Source organism: Cnephaeus nilssonii (genome assembly GCF_951640355.1).
Source record: "Cnephaeus nilssonii genome assembly, chromosome: 9".
Taxonomy (NCBI): Eukaryota; Metazoa; Chordata; class Mammalia; order Chiroptera; family Vespertilionidae; genus Cnephaeus; species Cnephaeus nilssonii.
In genome coordinates this window covers 71,988,273-72,010,201 of record NC_137080.1, presented here as the reverse complement: position 1 = coordinate 72,010,201, position 21,929 = coordinate 71,988,273, and the positions used below count along the sequence as shown (strand labels likewise).

The 21,929-nt window shown below is 35.9% G+C and overlaps 1 protein-coding gene across 1 annotated transcript in view; it reads right to left on the bottom strand.

Moving 5' to 3' along the window:
• The window catches only part of KHDRBS2 (KH RNA binding domain containing, signal transduction associated 2), a 520,521-nt gene that overhangs the window by 25,890 nt on the left and 472,702 nt on the right, over positions 1-21,929 (bottom strand). Inside the window, exon 7 of the mRNA XM_079781604.1 lies at positions 20,923-21,005. Coding sequence (XP_079637730.1) covers positions 20,923-21,005 — 83 coding nt within the window. The remainder of the gene's footprint in view (positions 1-20,922; positions 21,006-21,929) is intronic.

Below are 21,929 nucleotides of genomic sequence, written 5' to 3'. Positions count from 1 at the left end.
CTAAGGGAAGTTATTTCTGCCTGATTTATGCTAATTTTGTCATTTAAAATGGGAGTGGGTTTAGAAATGTGGGGCTTACTGGGATTGGATATTTCTAATAGCAATAAATAATGAGTGTTGCCCAGAGATGCCCTCACATCTCCCCACTAGACTATGAGCCCTAGAACAATCCTCAGGCGCCCAAACATGCACCAGAGGAAGCATGCTGCGAAAATTGTGAAGCCCCCAGTGAGGACATTGCCCTTCTTTACTCCATTCACATACAGCCAAGGATAAGGCCGTTTATCCATTAGGATGAGAAAGAACCTGCCAGTAAATCTCAAAAAATTTGTAGAAAAGAGAACCCAGGCTGCCAGATGCATTAATCAGAAAACTTATTTCAATGCTGTTGCTTAGGTGTCATCTAATCTCAGCGTGGCAATATGTTGTAATTGTTATTTCATATGGAACCTTCAGTATTTCCCCAAAGAAGTTTCTGTTATTCCTTTTCCACCACTTTACATTGGGCATTTTGTAAGGGGGGATAGGAAGGAAAGATAACTTATTATTATTTAGGCCACCAGACTTCAAAAAACCACAAGACCCATTGTAGAGGTCTGCATATTTTTCAGAGATTCTATATTTTGAGCTGGTTGCAGATATTTGAACTGAGCTTGGATTTTCTCTATTGGATAGAAGGTAGGCATCTTTTTTTGTTTGTTTAATGAGAAGGGTATTCATGCATATTTGCATGATTAGAGTTTGGGCCATAGAAGACTTCTACTTGTTCCCCTATAAAATCCATTTGTCTCTGACTTTCTCAAGACTACATTTTCTAGTGTTCCTTACATTTGAGAGAGGCCATGTGCAGAGTGAGGTGTACAAATTCTTCATGATTTGCATGAAAGTATATTCCTTGTCCTTTACTTCTTTTCAATCTTCATGTAACTGCCTAGAAATGCCAATGATTGTAATGACTTTGGAAGTCTAATGTTAATGGTGGAGCATTGGACTGAATCTTTGTGTCTCCCCAAGTTTGTATGTTGAAATCTCAACTCTCCAGGTGATAGTATTAAGAGGTGGGGATTTAGGGGGGCAATTATATCATGAGGGTGATGCCCTTATGAAAGGGATTAGTGTACTTAACAAGGGGGAACCCAGAGAGGTCTTTAGTTCTCTTGGTTTGAAATACAGTTACAATTATAGAGGTGTTAATTAAAATTATGACAATTATTGGTGATTTGAAACTTACTCTGGCGGTAACGATGACGTGATTTCTCTAGAAATTGATATATATCATCATATAACACGGTAGCTGCATTGACACATTAAACAACATCTCATTATTACGGGTAAAATTCTACAAAACATTTTGACTTTAATATCAAGACCTTAGACGCTAATACATGTTTGGAAAAAAATATTAAACAATTGGAGTAACGGAGTCAGAAAAAAAATCAAGTTAATTTATTAATGGACAAATGTAAAACTAGATAAAAATGAGAGATGAAAAATTTTCAGGTATTTATTTATTTAGGAGCATTTTACCCTAAATAGACTATGTTAGTTTATTAAGACAACTAATTAAGTGAAAATAAGCATAATAGAAAAAAATTAGGGTGTAATTTGGTTTCTAGTAAGCCACATAATATCTTCGCCATCATCCCACTAATTTTGCAAGCAAGTTCTTAGTGAGCCTACCTGTGACACAGTAGCACTTACATTTCTATAGTGCTTCACACTTTAGCAGTTGGTGCTCATGTTCCTGTGGCAGGAGAAACCATGCTGATGGTGGAGCAGATTGCCCAGAAGCCAGTGAGACTAACCAAGTTTGTAAAGGGAACTTTTTCGACATCCATTTGTTACAAATAGAGAAACTGGCAGTAATGTAATTGATAACGCTGCTCTATATGATGTGTGCATATAATCAAACCAGTTATACTCCTATAGTGGGGAAAATAATAGAGGATGCAATTTTGTAAAAAAAAAAAATCAACACTTTGTTTAACATTTCAACTGTTTACTTGGAAGAATAAAAACTTTTATTTCAGAGATAATTTAAAAAGTTACTAATACATCATAGCTTGTGTGGCTCTCATAAGATTACGGTTTCTACACTCTTAGTTTCCATGCATTTGGTTTGTGCCATGTTGTCCTTAATTGCAGCCTTTCCCTGACTCTTGACTACACTAAAGATTTATGTATATGAAAACAGGACCAGATAAGGCTGAGTTGAAACTAAAGATTCATTAATTATTTTTTTGGCATTGAAGAAAAGTAAGAAACACAAAATAATAATTTAGAAGAATGGATAAAGGGACTTGATTAAAGTGTTAATATGAAAAATTTTTAGCAAATCAACTATTTTTAGCACTTAAGAGAGTGCTAAAATTTGTTCTTTTAAACATTGATGCTGAAACCTTGTTATGTTGTGAATTTACACTGCATTTCCAGAAATACCTGTCAAATAAAAATACATTTTCAGTTCAGGTTCCATCCTCAAATTGAAAATTGGTAGTTCCTTTATATGATGATAAAATTTTTCTATTAAATTTCTTAAAGGTCCATAAAAGTGCTACTTACAAAGCTGTAAACATAGTGTGTAGAATAATGACAGCAACACACAGGTATGTGTATCAGTTCTCACCACCAACCACAAACCTCCCTCAATGTCATTCGGAACATTAAACAAACATTGTTGGGATGGAGAAATGGGAGACTTCATCAAATAGCTCAAGGCTCTACCGCTTTCTCCCATGTAACATTATGGTCCTGATACCTCCTAATTCTGTTATTTCTAGGTCTTCTCTGGGGGGAAGTCTCCTGTTATTTCCAACACTAAGGGTGAAGTTTACCAACATAGGATCAACCCTATTGTCATGTTGAAAATGGGAACTATTTGCAAGCAGTTTTATTTTTTTAATGATTTATTTAAAATGCTTTTCTTTTGTCTGTCCTTTCCAGAACAAATTCCAGCTTCCTACAGACCCTGGCTGCCTATATCACTCATCACTCACCTCCCCCAACTAATCTTCACTTTCTTTATTCCTGACTACACAAATTAATGGTGTAATATCCACAAAACAAAACAAAAACCCTAGCATTGTTTTGTAAAACATTGAAAAACCAAATAGGCAGGAATAAAAAAGCCCTCAGAGAAATTACAGTAGCTCAGAAAAGCCTTTAAACAAGTGATAAGGAGTGATTTTATTATAATTACTAGAGGCACGGTGCACAAAATTCGTGCATGTGGGGGTCCCCTCACCCCTCAACCTAGCCGGCACCCTCTCCAATCGGGGACCCCTCGGGGGATGTCCAACTCCCAGGATTGGGTCTAAACTGGCAGTCGGACATCCCTCTCACAATCTGGGACCGCTGGCTCCTAACTGCTTACCTGCCTGCCTGCCTGATCACCCCTAACTGCCTCTGCCGCCGGCCTGATTGCTCCTAACTCCCCCGCCCCCCCACTGACCTGGTCACCCCCAATTGCCCCCCTCCCCCTGCTGGCCTGGTCACCCCCAACTACCCCACCTGCTGTCCTGGTCGCCCCACACAGCCTGCTATTCAGTCATTTGGTCATCCCTCACTAACCCCCCTGCTGGCCTGGTTGCCCCACCCAGCCTGCTGTTCAGTCGTTTGGTCGTTCCTCACTAACCCCCCTCCTGGCCTTGTCACCCCAGGCAGCCTGCTGGTCATTACTGTTACTGTGATGGTGTCCTGGACAATTTGCATATTCTTCTATTATTAGTATAGATATTACTATTACTACTATTATTATTTCATTCACCAAATGATGAAAACCTGAAATGGAGGAGGAATTAACTTCCCAGCTAAAAGGAGTGAAGATTTACAGGAAGTGTTCAGAAGCAGGAAAAGGCATGGCATTGCCAACTAGTTCTCCATTGTGGCCAGTGGATTAGTTTAAATGAGAGAAGCTCAACCTTGTATCTTGAGAAGGAGACAGGGGCTACATCTCAAAGGATCTTGTCTCAGTCCTGGTAAGGAGTTTTTTTTCTTAAGAGGCATTGAAGACAAGGAAGGATTTAAGAAGGGGATAGACATGATTATATTTTGCCTTAAAACAAACCCCTCTGTTGGCCGTATCTTTCTTTTCTGTTGCTATATCATCGGCACTTGCCAGAACTTCAAGCAGATAATAGGTGCTCAACAAATATTTATTGAATAAATGACTGGATAAGCATATGCCTGCAGAATGAATATGTCTCTTCATAATTGCTCCCTCCCTTGTGTTTTTACATCTCCATTTCCTCTGTATCCATGAGCATGGACTTTTTTGATAAATTAAAATGTATGAGAAAATTTGCCTATTTGTTTAAATTATTTGTGAACATAAATCATAATTATTTAATTTCATTAGTTGCTACATTTAGTATCTTCAGTTTGAACTGCTAAATGTCCCTCCCCTAACATCTTTGCAGAAATTAAAATACAAGAACAAAAAAAGAGGATACTTCTGTTTAACTTCAGTTGGTAGTTCAAAAAAGCATTTTGGAAGATTTGGTGGATATTGAGAGCAATATATAAATTAAGTTTGATATTTTGAAGGCCCAAACTCAAATGTATGAATAATAAAGAAACATGATTTGCTTAATTTTTTTGCTAGTGCTTTATTAACATCTGCAGTGAATTAAATATTTGCTATTTAGTTGTTATTTACTTAAACCTTTAACCTTCTTTCCTATTCCTTCACTCCTTCTACCACCTGATTTTTAGAATTGAAACTTTTAAATATGAAGGGGCTTTAAACAAGAAATTAAATTACTTGTCTCTAAAATTCTTCTCCTTCCTCTCCCCTTACAGAAGCAATAATAGTTGTAACAACCATGAAAACTTATATTTATTACATTTCCAGCACTTAACACAGGCCAAACACTGCTAGGAGCTTTACATAACTTATCCTATTTAATCATCCCTACAATTTTTGAGTCGGTATTAGACAAAGTACAAGAGAGGAAATCTATGTTTAGCTGACTGTCACATGCCCCAAGCTATGCAGCCCTGCTGTGGTGAATCTCAGATTTGAACCTTGATTTGGCTGATGGCAGAACTCACATGAACATTTTTAAAATTAGATTTTTTTGGTGTTGAATTGTATAAGTTCTTTATAAATTTTGAATATTAACCCCTTAGCAGATATATCATAGCTGAATATGTTCTGCTATTCAATGGGTTGTCTTTTCATTTTGTTGATGGGTTCCTTTATGGCAGCATGGGTGGCTTGGAGAGTATTATGCTAAATGAAATAAGCCAATCAGGAAAAAACAAATACCATATGATTTCACTTATATGTGAAATCCAATAAACAAAACAAACAAACAAACAAAATAGAAAGACTCATCGATATAGGGAATGGACTGGTAGCTGGCAGAGGGGAGGGGGGATGAGGGGCTGGGTTGAAAATGTGAAAGAAGAAAGATAAAAAACACCTCATAGGCACAGCCAACAGTATGGTGATTATCAGAGGAAAAGGGGGATGAGGGGAGGTAGAAGAGCATAAAGTGGGGATAAATGATGATGGAAGGAAACTTGACTTTGGGTGGTAAACACAATACAATATACAGATGATATATTATAGAATTGTATACCGGAAACCTATATAATTTTATTAACAAATATCATCCCAATAAATTCAATAAAAATCCCCAAATACCATCACATGGACAATTTATTCATCTAGTCCAGTGATGGGCAACCTTTTGAGCTTGGTGTGTCAAACTTCGCCAAAAAACTGAGCATAACTCGGGTAGTGTGTCACTTTGAGGAAAAAACATTATTTCGCAAATGTTTCATCCGCAGCATGCGGCCGCCTTAGCGGCTGCGTGTCATCAGAAATGGCTACGCGTGTCAGTGCTGACACGCGTGTCATAGGTTCGCCATCACTGAATTCTAGTCCATCATATGTATTCAAACGATCATTCTCAACGTTATCTGCATAACACCAGACAAAAATATGGGAAACAATTTCTTTAAAGTCAATATAATCTTGGGCTAATTAGGATTAGAAAGATTAGATGAGCTCTGAGCCCTCTATATTTTTCTGCTATCCTCCTTCTCAGAAAAATCCAGCTACCATCAAGAACAAGGGCCCATCCTAAGCACACAAAATTGTTTGAAATCAGGGAGTGTAATGCCTTCAGGTTTGTTCTTCTTTCTCAAGACTGCATTGGCTATGGTTATTTGGGGTCCCATACAAATTTTAAGATTATTTGTCCTATTTCTTTGAAAAAATACCATTGGAATTTGATAGAGATAGCATTGAATTCTGTAGATTGTAGATTTTAACAATATTGATTGATTCTTTTGATCCATGAGCATGGAATATCTTTCCCTTTATTTCTGTCATCTTCAATTTTTTATTAATGTCTCATAGTTTTCGATATACAAATATTCACCTCCTTGGTTAAGTTTATCCCTAGATATTTTATTCTTTTTGATGTAATTGTAAATGGGATTGTTTTCTTTATTTCTTTTTCTGGTAGTTCATTAGTAGTGTATAAAAAATAAAACAGATTTTTGCATATTGATTTTATACCCTAGAGCTTTATTGATTTTATTAGTTCTAATAGTTTTTTTGATGAAGTCTTTAGGGTTTTCTATATATAATATTGTTTCATCTGCAAATAATGACAGTTTTACTTCTTTCTTTCCAATTTAGATGCTCTTTATTTATTTTTCTTGCCTAACTGCTCTGGCTGGATTTCTAATACTGTTAAATAAAAGTGGTCAGAGTGGGCACCTTGTCTTGTTCCTGGTATTAGAGGAAAGGCTTTCACTTTCTTTCCATGGAGTATAATGTTGGCTGGGGGCTTGCCATATATTGCCTTTATTGTATTGAGGTATGTTCCCTCTATGCCCATTTTTTGAGAGATTTGTCATAAAAGGATATTGAATTTTGTCAAATGCTTTTCTTCATCTATTGAGATTATCATCTAATTTTTATTTTTAATTTTATTAATATGGTATGTCACATTGACTGATTAGCAGATGTTGAACCATCCATGTATTCCTGGAATAAATTCCACTTTACTATGGTGTGTGAACTTTTTAATGTATTGTTGAAATCAGTTTGCTAATATTTTGTTGAGGATTTTTTGCACCTATGTTCATTGGGATACTGGTTTTGGTATCAGGATAATACTGGCCTTATAAATTTAGTTTTGAAGAATTTCTGACTCTTATTTTTTGGAAGAGTTTGAGAATTGTTATTAATTCTTGTTTGAATTTTTGGTAGAATTCACCAGTGAAGTCATCTGGTCCTGGACTTTTGTTTGTTGGGAGGCTTTTGATTATTTATTTAATCTCCTTACTAATAATCTATTATTGAGATATATTAAAATAATAAATATTAATGTTGCAAGGAAGTATGAATAGATTAATACTGATCATTTGATTTGTTGAAAATTGCATGCATTTTGTCAGTAAATAAAAACTTGGTATAAAATAAAACATATCAAACTCTTAAGTTCTTTTTAAGTTTTATACATTTCTAATACAGAAATAATCAAAATAGACACAAAGAAATGAAACTCTCTTAAAATATTTTAATTTAATAATTAAAATATTTTGATAATTTGTGTGTATTCAACAATATTAAGTAAAATATGTTCTTTTTGTGTGTATATGTGTGTCAGCTAAATTGCAAATGCCCCTTTTCATGCTTTAATATCAGTGGTTTTCACAGAGTTCTAACAAAGGCAAAGATCAATGCTTTAGATTCTGTATTTCTTTTTTTTTAAATTCTGTATTTCTAATGTATCTTTAAAATTCCCTCAAGATTGCATAGATAGTTTAAAAATTATTTTGAATTTTTTTGTTGAATTATTTATTTATTTCATTTAACCAATAGTGATACATGGATATAAAAAGCAGCCATGTTGTTGAACAAATATAAATCTGTGTATTGAAAATGAACTAGTAAGCCATATACAGTACATTAAACATACATAGATCAATAGATAGAAAGATGGATAGATAAATGATGTATATTTAGGTAGATAGATAACACAGTAACTCACTGCAAGAATCTTTCTGGCTAGTTCATTTGAGAAAGTCAAAGATATAAATCTCTCTCACTTAAATGTTCATTATGAGACAGAACTCATTATGAGGAAGACAAAGTCCACAGTTTTGAGTGGAGAACAACAGTAAGGTCTCTAGGCTCTGATCCATTTGGAGGTAAATCAGTATTTCTTCTAAAACAGTACACAGAATACACACACAAAAAAAGGTATTTGAACTTAAATTCAGCGTTGCTATTTTTATTGAGTGTGTCATTTGGACAAATCATTTAATCTCTGTGAACTCCGATTTCATCACCTTTAATATAGCAATAATGATATCTACCTCAAGTATTAATGAGATAACCTGTGACAGCCCCATGATAACTGCCTGGTCCATAGCAGGCACTCAATAAATATTAATAATGGGTGGTTGTCCAATCAATGAAGGCATAGACATCAAACTCCTCTTTTTCATATTCATAAAGGTAGCAGTGCTGATAGAGATTTCATCTTCTTGAAATATTCTGAAACATGACATAACCATACATGCCCTCTTAAGTTTCAGTTGATGGAATTTAATGTTCACAGGATGAAATATAGGCTGATTATTCATGAGGGAAGTGACATATTTGTTCTGCTCCTAGATTAAAGATCAAGATAGATGATCTATATAAGGCATCAAGGATAGAATTATGATCAGCTTTGCAATGATCTCCTTTACAGAAAATGGATGTTTTGAGAAAGCAGCCTAACGCTCCAAATGAGAAATACATTTAGATAAGCTTTTGTTTTTTTAATTCAACACTGCACATACATTTCAGCAAATAGACACTCTTTAATCATTTTTTTCTAATTCAGCTTGTATTTTTTGCCTACTTTGACCCTTTATTACATAAATGAGGGGTGAGCAATCATAACAAAAGCATTAATCTTCTGTTTTATTATGTGGAATTATCATTTAAACATAGCAATTTTTTTCTATAAATATGACCTTCAACTGGCTGATTAATTAGTCTCACTGGTACAGGTGTTAAATGAACTGTTGCTTGCCTTTGGTACAATACACAGAAGCTATTGAACCTTAGCTTGATATGGACATAATTTTAATTGTATACCCATATTTCTTTGTCTGAATCATAATTCATAAGTATCAGTAATATTTCAGTACTGTAAACATAAACATAATTTATAATTACTTCAATACTTTAATCTAGTTGACTTTGAGACTGAATTCATTGGTGATAATTGCACTATGGCTATGTGTTAATGGTGATTTATATTCCCTACTCAAATCACAAATGGAATCTCACCTGTGTTGCATAATGTTCCAGAATAACTTCTTACTTATTAAAAAATATTTCTCATGCACCAGATTTTGGAAGTTTAAAGAAATCAAATAGAGTTTGGGGAAAGAAGATACCAATTGAAAACAATTATTGTGTTTTACAAGTTTTTTCTTTATGTGAAGAAACAGGCCACATTCACCCAGAAACTCTCAGCATATACCTTAAGTCAGGTGAGGCTCTGTCATGCACTGCCATTGTGGCACGCTTTGAACTGAATTGTACTTATGTATTTTTTAAAATATATTTTTTATTAATTTCTGAGAGGAATGGAGATGGAGAGATAGAAACATCAATGATGAGAGAGAATCATTGATCCACACTGTGGATTGAGCCCACAACCCGGCACGTTCCTTGACTGGGAATCAAACCATGACCTCCTGGTTCATAGGTTGACACTCAACCACTGAGCCATGCCAGCCAGGCTACTTATGCATTTTATTGTCTCCTTCTTCTCAAATCCTCAGACTGTGAGTGGTAACTCCTTCATATAACACACAAGCCCCTTTTCTATGCTCTAAAAACCTATCCAGTCTCTCCTATCTCTTCCTGTTACCGTATCCCCCATCCTGCCTCAGTGTTGTCCCTCCTGTGGTCACAAATCCTCTCATAACCTCATACCCCTGACCATAGTTATCCTTCTATCTAGATGGAACTCCAGGCACTTCTTCACCTTGAAAGGTATTCATCATCTTCCTGGGATCCAGCTCAATGGTCAGCTTCTTATTAACACTTTATCCAACCTCCCAGGCAAGATGTCACCCCTGCCCCCCTGCCTTCTGTAATATCTTGCTCAAATCTTCATGTAGAACAGATCTCATTCTACCAGTACATTTTTAAAGTCTGTCTTTTCCTCCAGCACCGTGGTTCTCAATATCTAGTGTGCATAAGCATCATAAGGACATTGTGCCAAAAATGTGGATTCCTGAGCCCTAGTCTTTAGCTTCTGAGTCAGCTGACACCAGCAGGTGCCCAGAAATATGCAATTTTATCTGCCTTGTTTCTAATGCAGAAATCCAAGATCACACTTTGTAAAAAATAAAAAAATAAAAATAACACAACACACTACACTATTTGTGAAGAAACCAATGTCTGAGCTATTTTGTACTTGTTTTGAATACATAGGTCCAGAACAATGACATTGAACGAATGCTTTTGAATAAATAAGTCGTTTTAAAATACACTATTTCTTTGTGAATGATGTATAAGCTGCCTAACAGTACAGCCATGCTTATTCATGTCTATGTTTTCAGCTGTTCTTATAGAATTTTAATTAGTGGCCAAATGCCAATTTAAATGTTGCTACTGAAGTTTATTCTCAGTACTCTCTGTTTTCAAAAAAAATTTTTGAGAAGTACTTGATAAATGCAATATGTTAGGAATTATAACTAATGTTCTGGTTTTAAAAACTTGTATTCCACCGCAGCGAGTGTTCCTCAGTGGTTGAGCATCAACCTATAACCAGGAGGTCACAGTTTGATTCCTGGTCAGGGCATATCATTGGGTTGCAGGCTTGACCCCCAGTCGGGAGTGTGCGGGAGGCAGCTGATCAGTGATTCTCTCTCATCATTGATGCTTCTATATCTCTCTACTTCTCCATTCCTCTATGTAGTAGTCAATAAAAATAAATTAGTATTCCAAATCATAGCTCCAAATTAACAATAGAAGGTCTAAACAAAATGGTGAACTGTCATAGAGATAAATGTACATTTCTGCGTTTAGGTTAAAAAAAAATCAATTGCAAAGATGCAGGATGGTGTTAGAACTGGCTTGACAGCAGTTCATTTAGAAAGAACCTAGGTTTTTAGTTGAAAAAAAAAATCCAATAAAACTCAATAATGTTACATAGCCACTTAGGAAAACCACATGGTAAGATGATGCTGAAGGGCTTTAAAGCAAGAAGCACAAAATGTAACAATGTTATTCCTTTGCACCAGTCAGCTCTCTGCTGATATAATGTTCCTCAAGATCACTGTGCCACAACTTAGGATGGACACTGGGACAACTGAAATGGTTGTAGAAGAGGGCAATCAGGGTACTAGTATATGGTGAAATAGGGGTCACAGTACATCAAAAAAAGTTGAGAAAAATCATGTCTATCTGGTCCTTCATCCTGGTTACTGGTTTGTTACTGGGACAAACAATCACAAAATATTAGCATCATCTATAATAATAAAAGCATAATATGCAAATCAACCCAATGGCCGAAAAGCAGAATGACCATCCAGACAACCACGTTATGACACCCACTGGTGCCAGGCCAGCCAAAGTGGATGCGATGTGATTGGTCAGGTGCCCGGCCATCACCCCATGATCGCCCTGCAGAGGGAAGCCCAGGCCACGGGCCAGCAGAGTGATCGATCAATTGGGGGGCTCCACGATCACCCCAAAGAGGGAGGCCCAGGGCACCAGCATGCAGGCTGCAGCAGGTGGGCAGGGCCTCCCTCTTCAGGGCACAATCGATCATCCCAAAGAGGGAGGCTCAGGCTACCCAGCGTGGCACTGTGCCAGATGGACAGGGCCTCCCTCTGTGGGGTGATCCATGGTGGATGGGCAGGGCCTACCTCTTTGAGGTGATCGATGGCAGAGCCCCGCGATTGATGGCCCCAAAGAGGGAGGCCCAGGCTACCTGACTGCGGTGCTGCAGCGGGTGGGCGCTGCAGCAGGTGGGCAGGGCCTCCCTCTGTTGGGGCAATCAATTGCGGGGCTCCCGGACTGTAAGAGGGCACAGGCCGGGATGAGGGACCCCCCCAGTGCACAAATTTCGTGCACCGCGCCTCTAGTACAACAATAAGTAATTATTTAGGTCATGTGTTTTGGTTTGGCTGGAGGTTCCCTGATCTAGGCTGAGCTTGCTGGGGTTTCTGTTCTAAGCTATGGCTGGAGCTGCGCTTGGCCCCTCTGATGTGTTCATTCTGGAGCCCAGATGAGGGGTTTGCCAGCAGCTACCTGGGGAAGCTCTTCTCTGGAAAGAGGGCGAGTGGGAAACACATAGCCTTCTTCATGTATAGGCTTAGAGGTGGCATTGTTCTATTAGCTAAAGCAAGGCACATGGTATGAGGAGTCATGAAAAACATATTCTGCCTCTTTCTTGGGGGGCACTAAAAAGTCATAAGTCATAGAAAGGTGAAGAATTATAGCTAAGAATGCACTTTCAAACTCTGAATGGGTAATGATTGAGGGATATTATCTTCATAAAGCAAGACTGGTATGTGGAAGAAAGCTAGATGTATTATGTGTAGTTTCACAAAGTGGATTAGTAATATATATATATATATATATATATATATATTACTTTGTTCTTATATATATATATATATATATATATAGAGAGAGAGAGAGAGATTATAAGAACAAAGATGTTACTTCACTTACTTCACTTTAAGAGTTGCCTAATAAGGTGAAATGTTAAAAAAATAAAGTGTTTGGGAAGCAATATGGTATTAGTACAAAGAGTCCAGTTTTTGGCATTGGACAGGAATCAGTTCAAAGCTTTTACCTTTTACCTAGTAAGCTATAAAGTCCTGGGCCAGGTAAACATTTGAATCCTAGTTTCTTTATTTGTAACATGAGGATAAAACTATTCACTTTATTTGATAATGTAGGCATCTGCATATAACTACTCTGCATTGCAGCTATTACTATTAAACACTTAATTACCTTGAGGATTGGTTAAGTGTTCCTGGCCTAACCCTTTAAACATCTCTCTTGCTTCTTTCACACATCATCTATAACTCAAATCTAACTGAATTTTATATAATACAAGTCTACTATAACTTATATTTGGATACCAAGTCCAAAAGCTCAAAACCAAAATTGTTTTCTTTAGTTGGGTGTTTGAAATCATAAGGCAATAAAACTCTGATCTGAAGTGATCAGAAGCTGTTTATAGCTATGTACATCTGCTTAGTGTATTTATTCTTATATTTCAATACAATTATATTAATATATATATATATATTTTGGTCCAGATTATATTATATATTACATAATACTTTAGGTAATATGTAATACATAATATATGTATGGTATTGCCTTTCTAAAACACAAACAATTCTGAATATGAAATATCTGGTCAATGTTTTGCCGAATACCTTCCTGTTACTTGTTGAGGGGTATCTCCAGTTCTAAACTAATCTGCTGAGGAGAAATGACTGATATGCTGACATGTCCTGATCTTGATAAATGATTAAGCAGGTTTCAGCTACTAACTGGGACACTTTAATTAAGTTCTCTTGGGAGACTCGTCATTCAAAAATGGTTTTTCTAACTCTTCTCATTAGAGTCTTATAAAAAGTACTGTAATGTTAAATTTTAAATATAAAAGTGACTATTAAGGCATGTGGTTTAGTTATAATCAAAATTAACCATAAATTAGTAAAAAAATCAAATACAATTAATACATAATGAATAATTAGAGGAAATATAGTTTCTTTCCTAAAACTAACAACAGTTATCCTATATGCCTAAAATAAATGTCAGATGAGAACCACAACAACAAATATAGTGTGTACCAAGAGCCGGATTCTCATTCTGTTGAGATAATTTTAAACAATACCAGATCCACTGTTTTTATGCACACAGAGGTCTGTAAATGACATGAAAATACAGCTAACTTGTGGAGTAACTGTGTGAAATACCTCAAATTCAATAACCATCTATAAATTTAATCTAATTGTTGATGATAGTTTGAGACTTAAGAGAATGGAATTACAAAATGAGGGTGAGTCACTTTATAGCAAATGCTGCCACTTAAATGAGTAGGGCAAGCTGTTATATACTTAATACTGTAACTTTTATTAAATTACTGGGTAACTGCAATGCCTTACACTTAAGTTTTCATCAAAAGATTTCTGTAGATTCTTAGTATCACATTAAACTTCTAGCCTAAAAACAATAATGTAAATAATTTCTTTCTTTTTTTTTTTTTTTTGCATAGACACCCTTTAGTAAGAGCCTTTTTCAAAGCATGCAAATAAATTGTTACATTCTTAGTATATTAAATGCATATTCTCTCTGTCATGTTCAGGTGCATAACAGAAACCTGTTAAACCAATGAATTGACTTAGATTTCAAACAGTACTTATTAATCTTTATGTCTGAGGCCTCTGAAGTCAGCAGATATGATTTTGAACCCAACCTTTACTACTTGAATGAAATTGGGAAAGTTAATATTTTTTAAGCTTTAATTTTTTCTCTGTTTTAGATGTTGTTGCAAGGATTAAATGAGATAAAGTGGCCTAAATAATCAGCGTAGCAGCTAGCACAAAGCTAACGATAGTTATTGTGAATCATTAGTTCCAAGTAGCCTCTGAGCAACAAAGCAGTGGTTCCTGTTGTGTGAGACCTGACTCTCAAAGGCTAAGAAGTTGTGCCAGGGGATCCAAGAGCCCATTTGTTCACTGTATATTCTGACTTTTTTTTTTTTTAGTAGATAGATACTTTCTCATTAATAAAACACAAATTCATTTCAAAGCATTACTGATTCCACAGCAATTCCATGTCATAACTTATATCTTCAGGTAACTGAGACTAACATGTCCATGAGTAGTTGCTGGGGGTGTGATAAAAACTTTGGATGTTGGGCTGAATCTCTTCCATCTACCTCCCCATTTCTACTCTTCTCTCCAATCTGCCCTAAACCCTGGGTTGACTAATGGTGACTCCATCTACTGGGTCTCTTGTTCTCTGCCTCTGAATGAGTTCAGTCAATGGGAGCAATGGGAGGAGACAAAGGAGAGTTGAGTGATGTCTGGGTATTGACTCCCTGGAGTGTCCTACTCGTGGGATGGCCACGGCAGCCATTCTGAATCTCCCGACAGGACACCTCTCTCACAGCTTTCTGTATCTGCCTTTCACTCCTAGTTTTGGTGGCAAACACTTTGTCCCAGGGAAACTAGCCCCAGAGGAATGCATTGTTCCTGTGGTTCCACTATACTCTGCCACTGAAAATAGTCTTACTCAACTCTCTCCAGATTGTCCTAATTTAAAAGTCTCATTTCCCCTCTTGCTGTGTAGGCCCTAGTGTGTAGACAGATATTCAAAAAGGTCTTCAGCCCTAGCCGGTTTGGGTCAGTGGATAGAGCATCAGCCTGCAGACTGAAGGGTCCCAGGTTCGATTCTGGTCAAGGACACATGCCAGGGTTGCGGGCTCGATCCCCAGTGGGGGGAGTGCAGGAGGCAGCCAATCAATGATTCTCTCTTCAATGATGTTTCTATCTCTCTCTCCCTCTTCCTTCCTCTTTGAAATATATATGTGTACATATATATATAAAGAAAAAAACAAAAAGGGGCTTCATCTTTGAAAATTTGGGAACTTCTGTTTTATATATCAGAGAGAGGTGTATCTTTGCACTCTTGGCACCTTCCTTTATTAATCTGTAGAAAAGAGGATTCCCTTCCTAGTTTGTGTGAGTATCTCACCTGATTCATGCTTCAAGGAAAGTAAACTCTTTCATATTGATATTTTGCTTATTATATCATCTACCTGTAGTTAAATATTTATACTGGAGAATTATAAATGATCAACATTTAACATTCAATTTAAATTACTGTTAGGTCAGAATTGATCTTTTGCCTTTCATTTACATTATTGTTATTTGTTTGTAAGTACTGTACATGAAAGTTATTCTTTTCTACATCTATGATTTGGTTTAGTATAGATTCTTGCTTAAAATCTGGGCATTGATAAAAACCAATTGGTTATAAAACCTTGTGAATTTGCATAATTTTAGAAGATTGATCTCTGAAAACATTAATAACTTTGAAGAGTACATTAAAAATGGGGTATCAGAACATGAATAGAATTTAATATTTGGCCCAATTAAAGGTGTAAATCACAGGATGTAACTTGTCTTGAGGCAAAGACTTCAAGTAATTGAGTTCCTCTGGAAACTGCAATTCTAGTCCTGCAATTTGAAGCTTGTATAATAAACTCATCAATCTATTGCCTTACTTTCCCCCCCTCAAAGACACAGAGCAAAAGGAAATGATGGTTAGAGACCAGTCCTTCCTGTCATTTAGTTGAGCTGGCTCTTAGGAATCTTCAGTGAAATTCCTTTTCTGTTCCATTTGAAATTTTCCAGAACTAAAGACACCTTACAAGAAAAGTGGAGATTAATTAAAATTGTTATAGTTTCTGAACTCCAGGTGAACCTTTGTAGTGCACATACCTTGTGAACTTCCCTTAGACTCTCTATTAAATATGATATAATTATTGCATTTAGGCACCTGCCAGATTCTACTTTATAATCTCCACAAATGCTGTATTCACCTGTGCTGACTAGTCAATTAAAGACCATTTTCTTTAAGGATTTTTGTCTTTTAGTTCTGTTAAGTCACTCATAATCTATTGTCTTACCTTCAAAATTCTAAATTAGCTTTTCTTCTGATTTTGACCATGACAATACTAAAATAATAATCATATTGCTTGTAAATGATGGAGAAACTTTAACCTCATGTAGTCCTCTTTATTCCACTTCTTTAGAAACTTTCTCCATTTTCCTCCATAAATCCAAATCATACCTTTTAAAGTCCAATTAATGAGCTATGATTTGAAAAGAAACAATTCCTATAGAAAATTAGCTTTCTCTTACTTTTAATTCTTAATAGTTGACTATCCTATAGTAGTTGTTTTATTTATATTTATTTAAATATATGCACAGCTTACAAATGACTACTCGAACAAAGTATTAGAAGCAAACATTAAAATGTATTTAAACATTTTTAAAGAAGTATACTATATGGTATACTTTCTGGCACACATAGTTACATAAAAAATGCTTATTTAACTGCACTGTTCATCTCCCTTCTGCTGGCATAGTTGGATCAAAAGAAATAATCTAAAAGTGTATATTAAATACATTTGTAATAAAATGTCTCAGTGCTTATCCATATTTATCACAAATTGGTATTATAGTTAAGAATTTTTCCACAGTTTTCTGAAATTATAGTGTTAATTTCATTCATTCATTAATTAATGCATTCACTTATATTTATTTTATTTATTCAATAAATCTTTACTAAGAACCTCTAGTGTGCCATACACTATACTAGTATTGAAAATATCTTTACTAAAATAGATACTTTATACTTGTTAATATATAGAACATTATTTTATACAGAATATTAGTATCATTACAATGAAATTCATGACCTGCTTTCTTTATCCTTTCTTATTTAGCCTAACATATCTCAAAATACATAAATATTTTGTCAGTAAATATGATACATACAATTCTGAATAGTGTATTCTCTTTGAGACATGAAGCTCTTGTTTTGAATTTTCATAGTGTAGATATACGTTAGGGCTGACATTCACATGTTCAACAATCATCTATTCAACATATAACTCATGAAAGTCTTGATAGATACAGAGAGGACACAGGGATGGATCAGGCAAGGATTCTGGACAACTAGTAATAGTCATATTGTTTGTAAATGATGGAGAAATGTAAGGGATATGTACACAAATGATTCTGATGTAAGACAGAGATAGTACGATAGAGAAATAAAGATGTGCTATTGGAATTCAGAAACAAGTTATTCCTAAATAAAGAATTGAGGAAAGACTTTTTGTAAGAATTAGATTTTGAGCTAGACCTAGGAAGATGAGAAAAATTTAAGACATAGAAAATGGAATAGATAAAAAAGAAAAAAAAAAGAAGGTAGTAGAAGGACATAGAAAGTGTTCTTTGACATTTAAATCATACTTCATTAAATCAAGATACATTTCCCCCTAAATAATTCTATATTGCCATTACTTTCTAAACATAATTATGTTCAATTATTCAACTTTTTAAATATTCGAAGATAAATTATCTTAATTTTCATTTTTTTCTTCTTTCTTTTCTCTTAGCATCAGGTAAGCCCATTTAAATTTAATAGGAAGAAAGAGTTAGAAAGTTCCTAATTTCCAGAAAAGTATTCCAAAATCTCTATAAGATGAATGTAACTCTGCAGAGCTACATTAAGAAATTATTTTACTCTATTCTGGTTGTGTTTGTAGTGTGTGGTAATTGTGTTTTCTACCAAATAGTTTCTGAAACAAGTTAAAGAACATTATTATCACTACTAGAGACCTAGTGCACAAAAATCGTGCATGGGGGCAGGGGAGGCATGTGTGTCACTCAGCCCACTCTGAATCCTCTTCAATCTGGGACATCTCTCTCACAATTCAGGACTGCTGGCTCCTAACCGCTCGCCTGCCTGCCTGCCTGTTTGTCCTTACCACTTCTGCCTGCCAGCCTGATCACCCCCTAACTACTCCCTTGCTAGCCTGATTGACACCTAGCTGCTCCCCTGCTGGCCCGGTCACCCCTAACTGTCCTCCCCTGCAGGCCTGGGTCCCCCGCAACTGTCCTCCCCTGCAGGCCTGGTCCCTCCCAACTGCCCTCCCCTGCTTGCCTGATCGCCCACAACTGCCCTCCCCTGCCGGCCATCTTGTGTTCACATGGGGGCGGCCATCTTGTGTGTTAGAGTGATGGTCAGTTTGCATATTACCTCTTTATTATATAGGATTTTTATGTACTAATATACATAACAATCTCATCTACACTAATAAAAGAGAAATATGCAAATTGACTGTACCTCTGCAATGGCCACCAGCCAATCAGGATGTGAGTATGCAAATTAACCCAACAAAGATGGAGGGTTAATTTGCATATGCAGTTGTGAAGCAGCAGGGCAGGATGCCTGCTATGAGGGGGATGGTGGGGGGCGGAGGGAGCTACAGGAGCGGCACTCCGGCTGGAGCCACACTTTGGCCAGAGCACAGACTCTGGCTGGAGTGATGGCGGAAGGCGACGGCCGGAGTGAAGGCCTGGGTCCCGGGTGCTGGAGAAAAACTGGTGCCTGCAGCCAGGGGAAGGAAGGCCTATTCTTGCACGAATCTTCATGCAATGGGACTCTACTTGAAAATATTAGCAGTTGCTTTAAATATATAGCCAAGTTGCATATACCACTCTATTTACTGTCTGTGATGTGACACAAAACATTCCCCAATCCTAAATAAGTGTGTTGTTTTTCAATATGTAATTGGGACAATTAAAGTATTACCCAGAGTAAATGCTCTTAGTTCGTGATGGCTTTTCTATTTAACCCACTATAAATTCACTAATTACTCAAAGTTGAAGATGGACATTTCCATAATGATATCTTATGTTATGCTTAGCTTTAAAGGTATTAGTTCACTCATCTTTCTCCTAATTGTCTATAGTATTGTTTTTAAATAGAATTTCCCTTCACCCCTTTCACTATGCTGTCCCTCAGGCCATGAAAAACATTTGTGCAATACATGTAGATTTCCTTCACTCCATAATGACCTTGCATTTGCTTCTTTCTTTGCCATCTTCTCTCCTCCAAATATTACTTAATAAATCATACAACTTTCTTTGGGTGCCAATAAAGTTGATCAATAAATGATCAAGTCTGTAATGATTTTGTGACAATCAGCTATTCTGGTTTCTATAAACCACAAATAGGAGAATCAACTAATTATATATGGACTCCTACTTTTCCATGAAATTTGTAACTAAGTAAAATAATTTTTTCAGAAGAAAACTTGAGTGACTAATTTTCTAAAAATGCATGTTTTATTTCAAGTTTATACATTATACATAACTGCAAAAAATAGAAACAAATATCCTCAAACTGGTGAATGAAGAAACAGTAGTACCTCCTTACAACAAAATACTACACAGTAATAAAAAGAATCAAAACATGGATACAAACAACATGAGTAAATATCAAATACATTATGCTAAGTGAAGAAACCAGACTCAAAAAGCCACATATTATATTGCTTCAAATTACTTATATGACATTCTAGAAAAAGCAAAACTGTAGGAACAGAAAACAAGTCATGGTTTCCAAGGCCTGGGTTGAAAATTGACTATAAAGAGCTGGAAGGAAACATCTTAGATTGATTAAAAGGCCCTGTATCTTAATTTTGGTAGTTTACATTTGCCAAACTGTACCACAATAGGCAAAACATACTATGTGTAAACAACATCTAAATAAATCCAACTTTTAAAAAAGTAAAAGTTCATTGATATCAAAATTTTTTAGTCAATCTGACAAGTTATATTCAATAATCATTTATTGACCCCATTAAGAAAGGAAAGGAATTCTTGATTCATTAAATTATTTTATGAATTTTCCTCTTTTCAGAGCATTAATAACATTTCCTATATCTTTTGTATTACAAATAAAAATTATATTTTAGGAAAAAATAGCTACATCAAACAAGTAACTTGTTTTTATTGTTATCTTAATTATGAGTTCACTAAAATAATCTTCAAAAATAACAATTTCATTAATTATAGGCTTGTTAATGAGTTGATTGGTTATGATAATTATCTGTTCTGAAAATAACACACTACTACTTCATTATTAACACTTGAAAGCTATTATCTTTTACCTCTCACAGTCTAGTAAGCAACTTAATAATTCAGACAGACAATGAAGAAAAACACTACCAGAAATTCTCACATAATATAACTGATATTCAGATACAAGAAACAAAATAATAAGATTAGAAATAATCTGGGGAAGGATTATTTAGACAGCAAATGCCTTACCTTTGTGTTTGGGTGGCATAGCTGTTATCATATGTCTCATAAGTCTGGTCATCATATTCACCCCCGTAGCCATCATCATACCCCTAAGGCAGAAAATGATAGAAAGACCTATTAGCAATCAATTTGATTATCTGTTTTTCCTTAATGAGATTTTATATAATGTTACCTGGATTTAGTTTTTATGTTTGTTAGTTACACTGCATCATGTTTTACTAGATTAACAATTTCCATAACTTTGAATAATATTTCATGGATTACATAGGAATCTATATATATAAAAGCCTAAGTGACCATTATGACCTTTTGACTGGTCGACTGGTCGCTATGACATGCACTGAACACCAGGGAGCAGATGCTCAATGCAGAAGTTGCCCCCTGGTGTTCAGTGTGCTCCCACAGCCATCATGAGGCCGGCCAACCTCCTGTGATCCCTCCTCCTAGCCAGCTGGCCCTGATTGGTCCGATCAGGACTGGCCAAGACTTCCCTGATCGGTCCTGATCACCGGCCAGGCCAAGGGACCCCATCCGTGCAGGAATTCGTGTACCGGGTCTCTAGTTTTAAATAATTAAACTCAGTATACCATTGAAGTAGCAATACCTATTCTATGATTTATTTAGAATTTTGACTGATACGAATGAAGACAATTTAAGAAATTCAAAATGTTTTTCTATTGCAGTGGTTCTCAACCTTCCTAATACCGCAACCCTTTAATACAGTTCCTCATGTTGTGGTGACCCCCAACCATAAAATTATTTTTGTTGCTACTTCATAACTGTAATTTTACTGTTATGAATCATAATGTAAATATCTGTGTTTTCCAATGCTCTTAGGCTCTACTATAGCGGTTCTCAACCTGTGGGTCACAACCCACAGCTTGAGAACTGCTAGCAGGGTCACCTAAGACCATCAAAAAACACAGATATTTACATTACGATTCATAACAGTAGCAAAATTATAGTTATGAAGTAGCAACGAAAATAATTTTATGGTTGGGGGTCACCGCAAC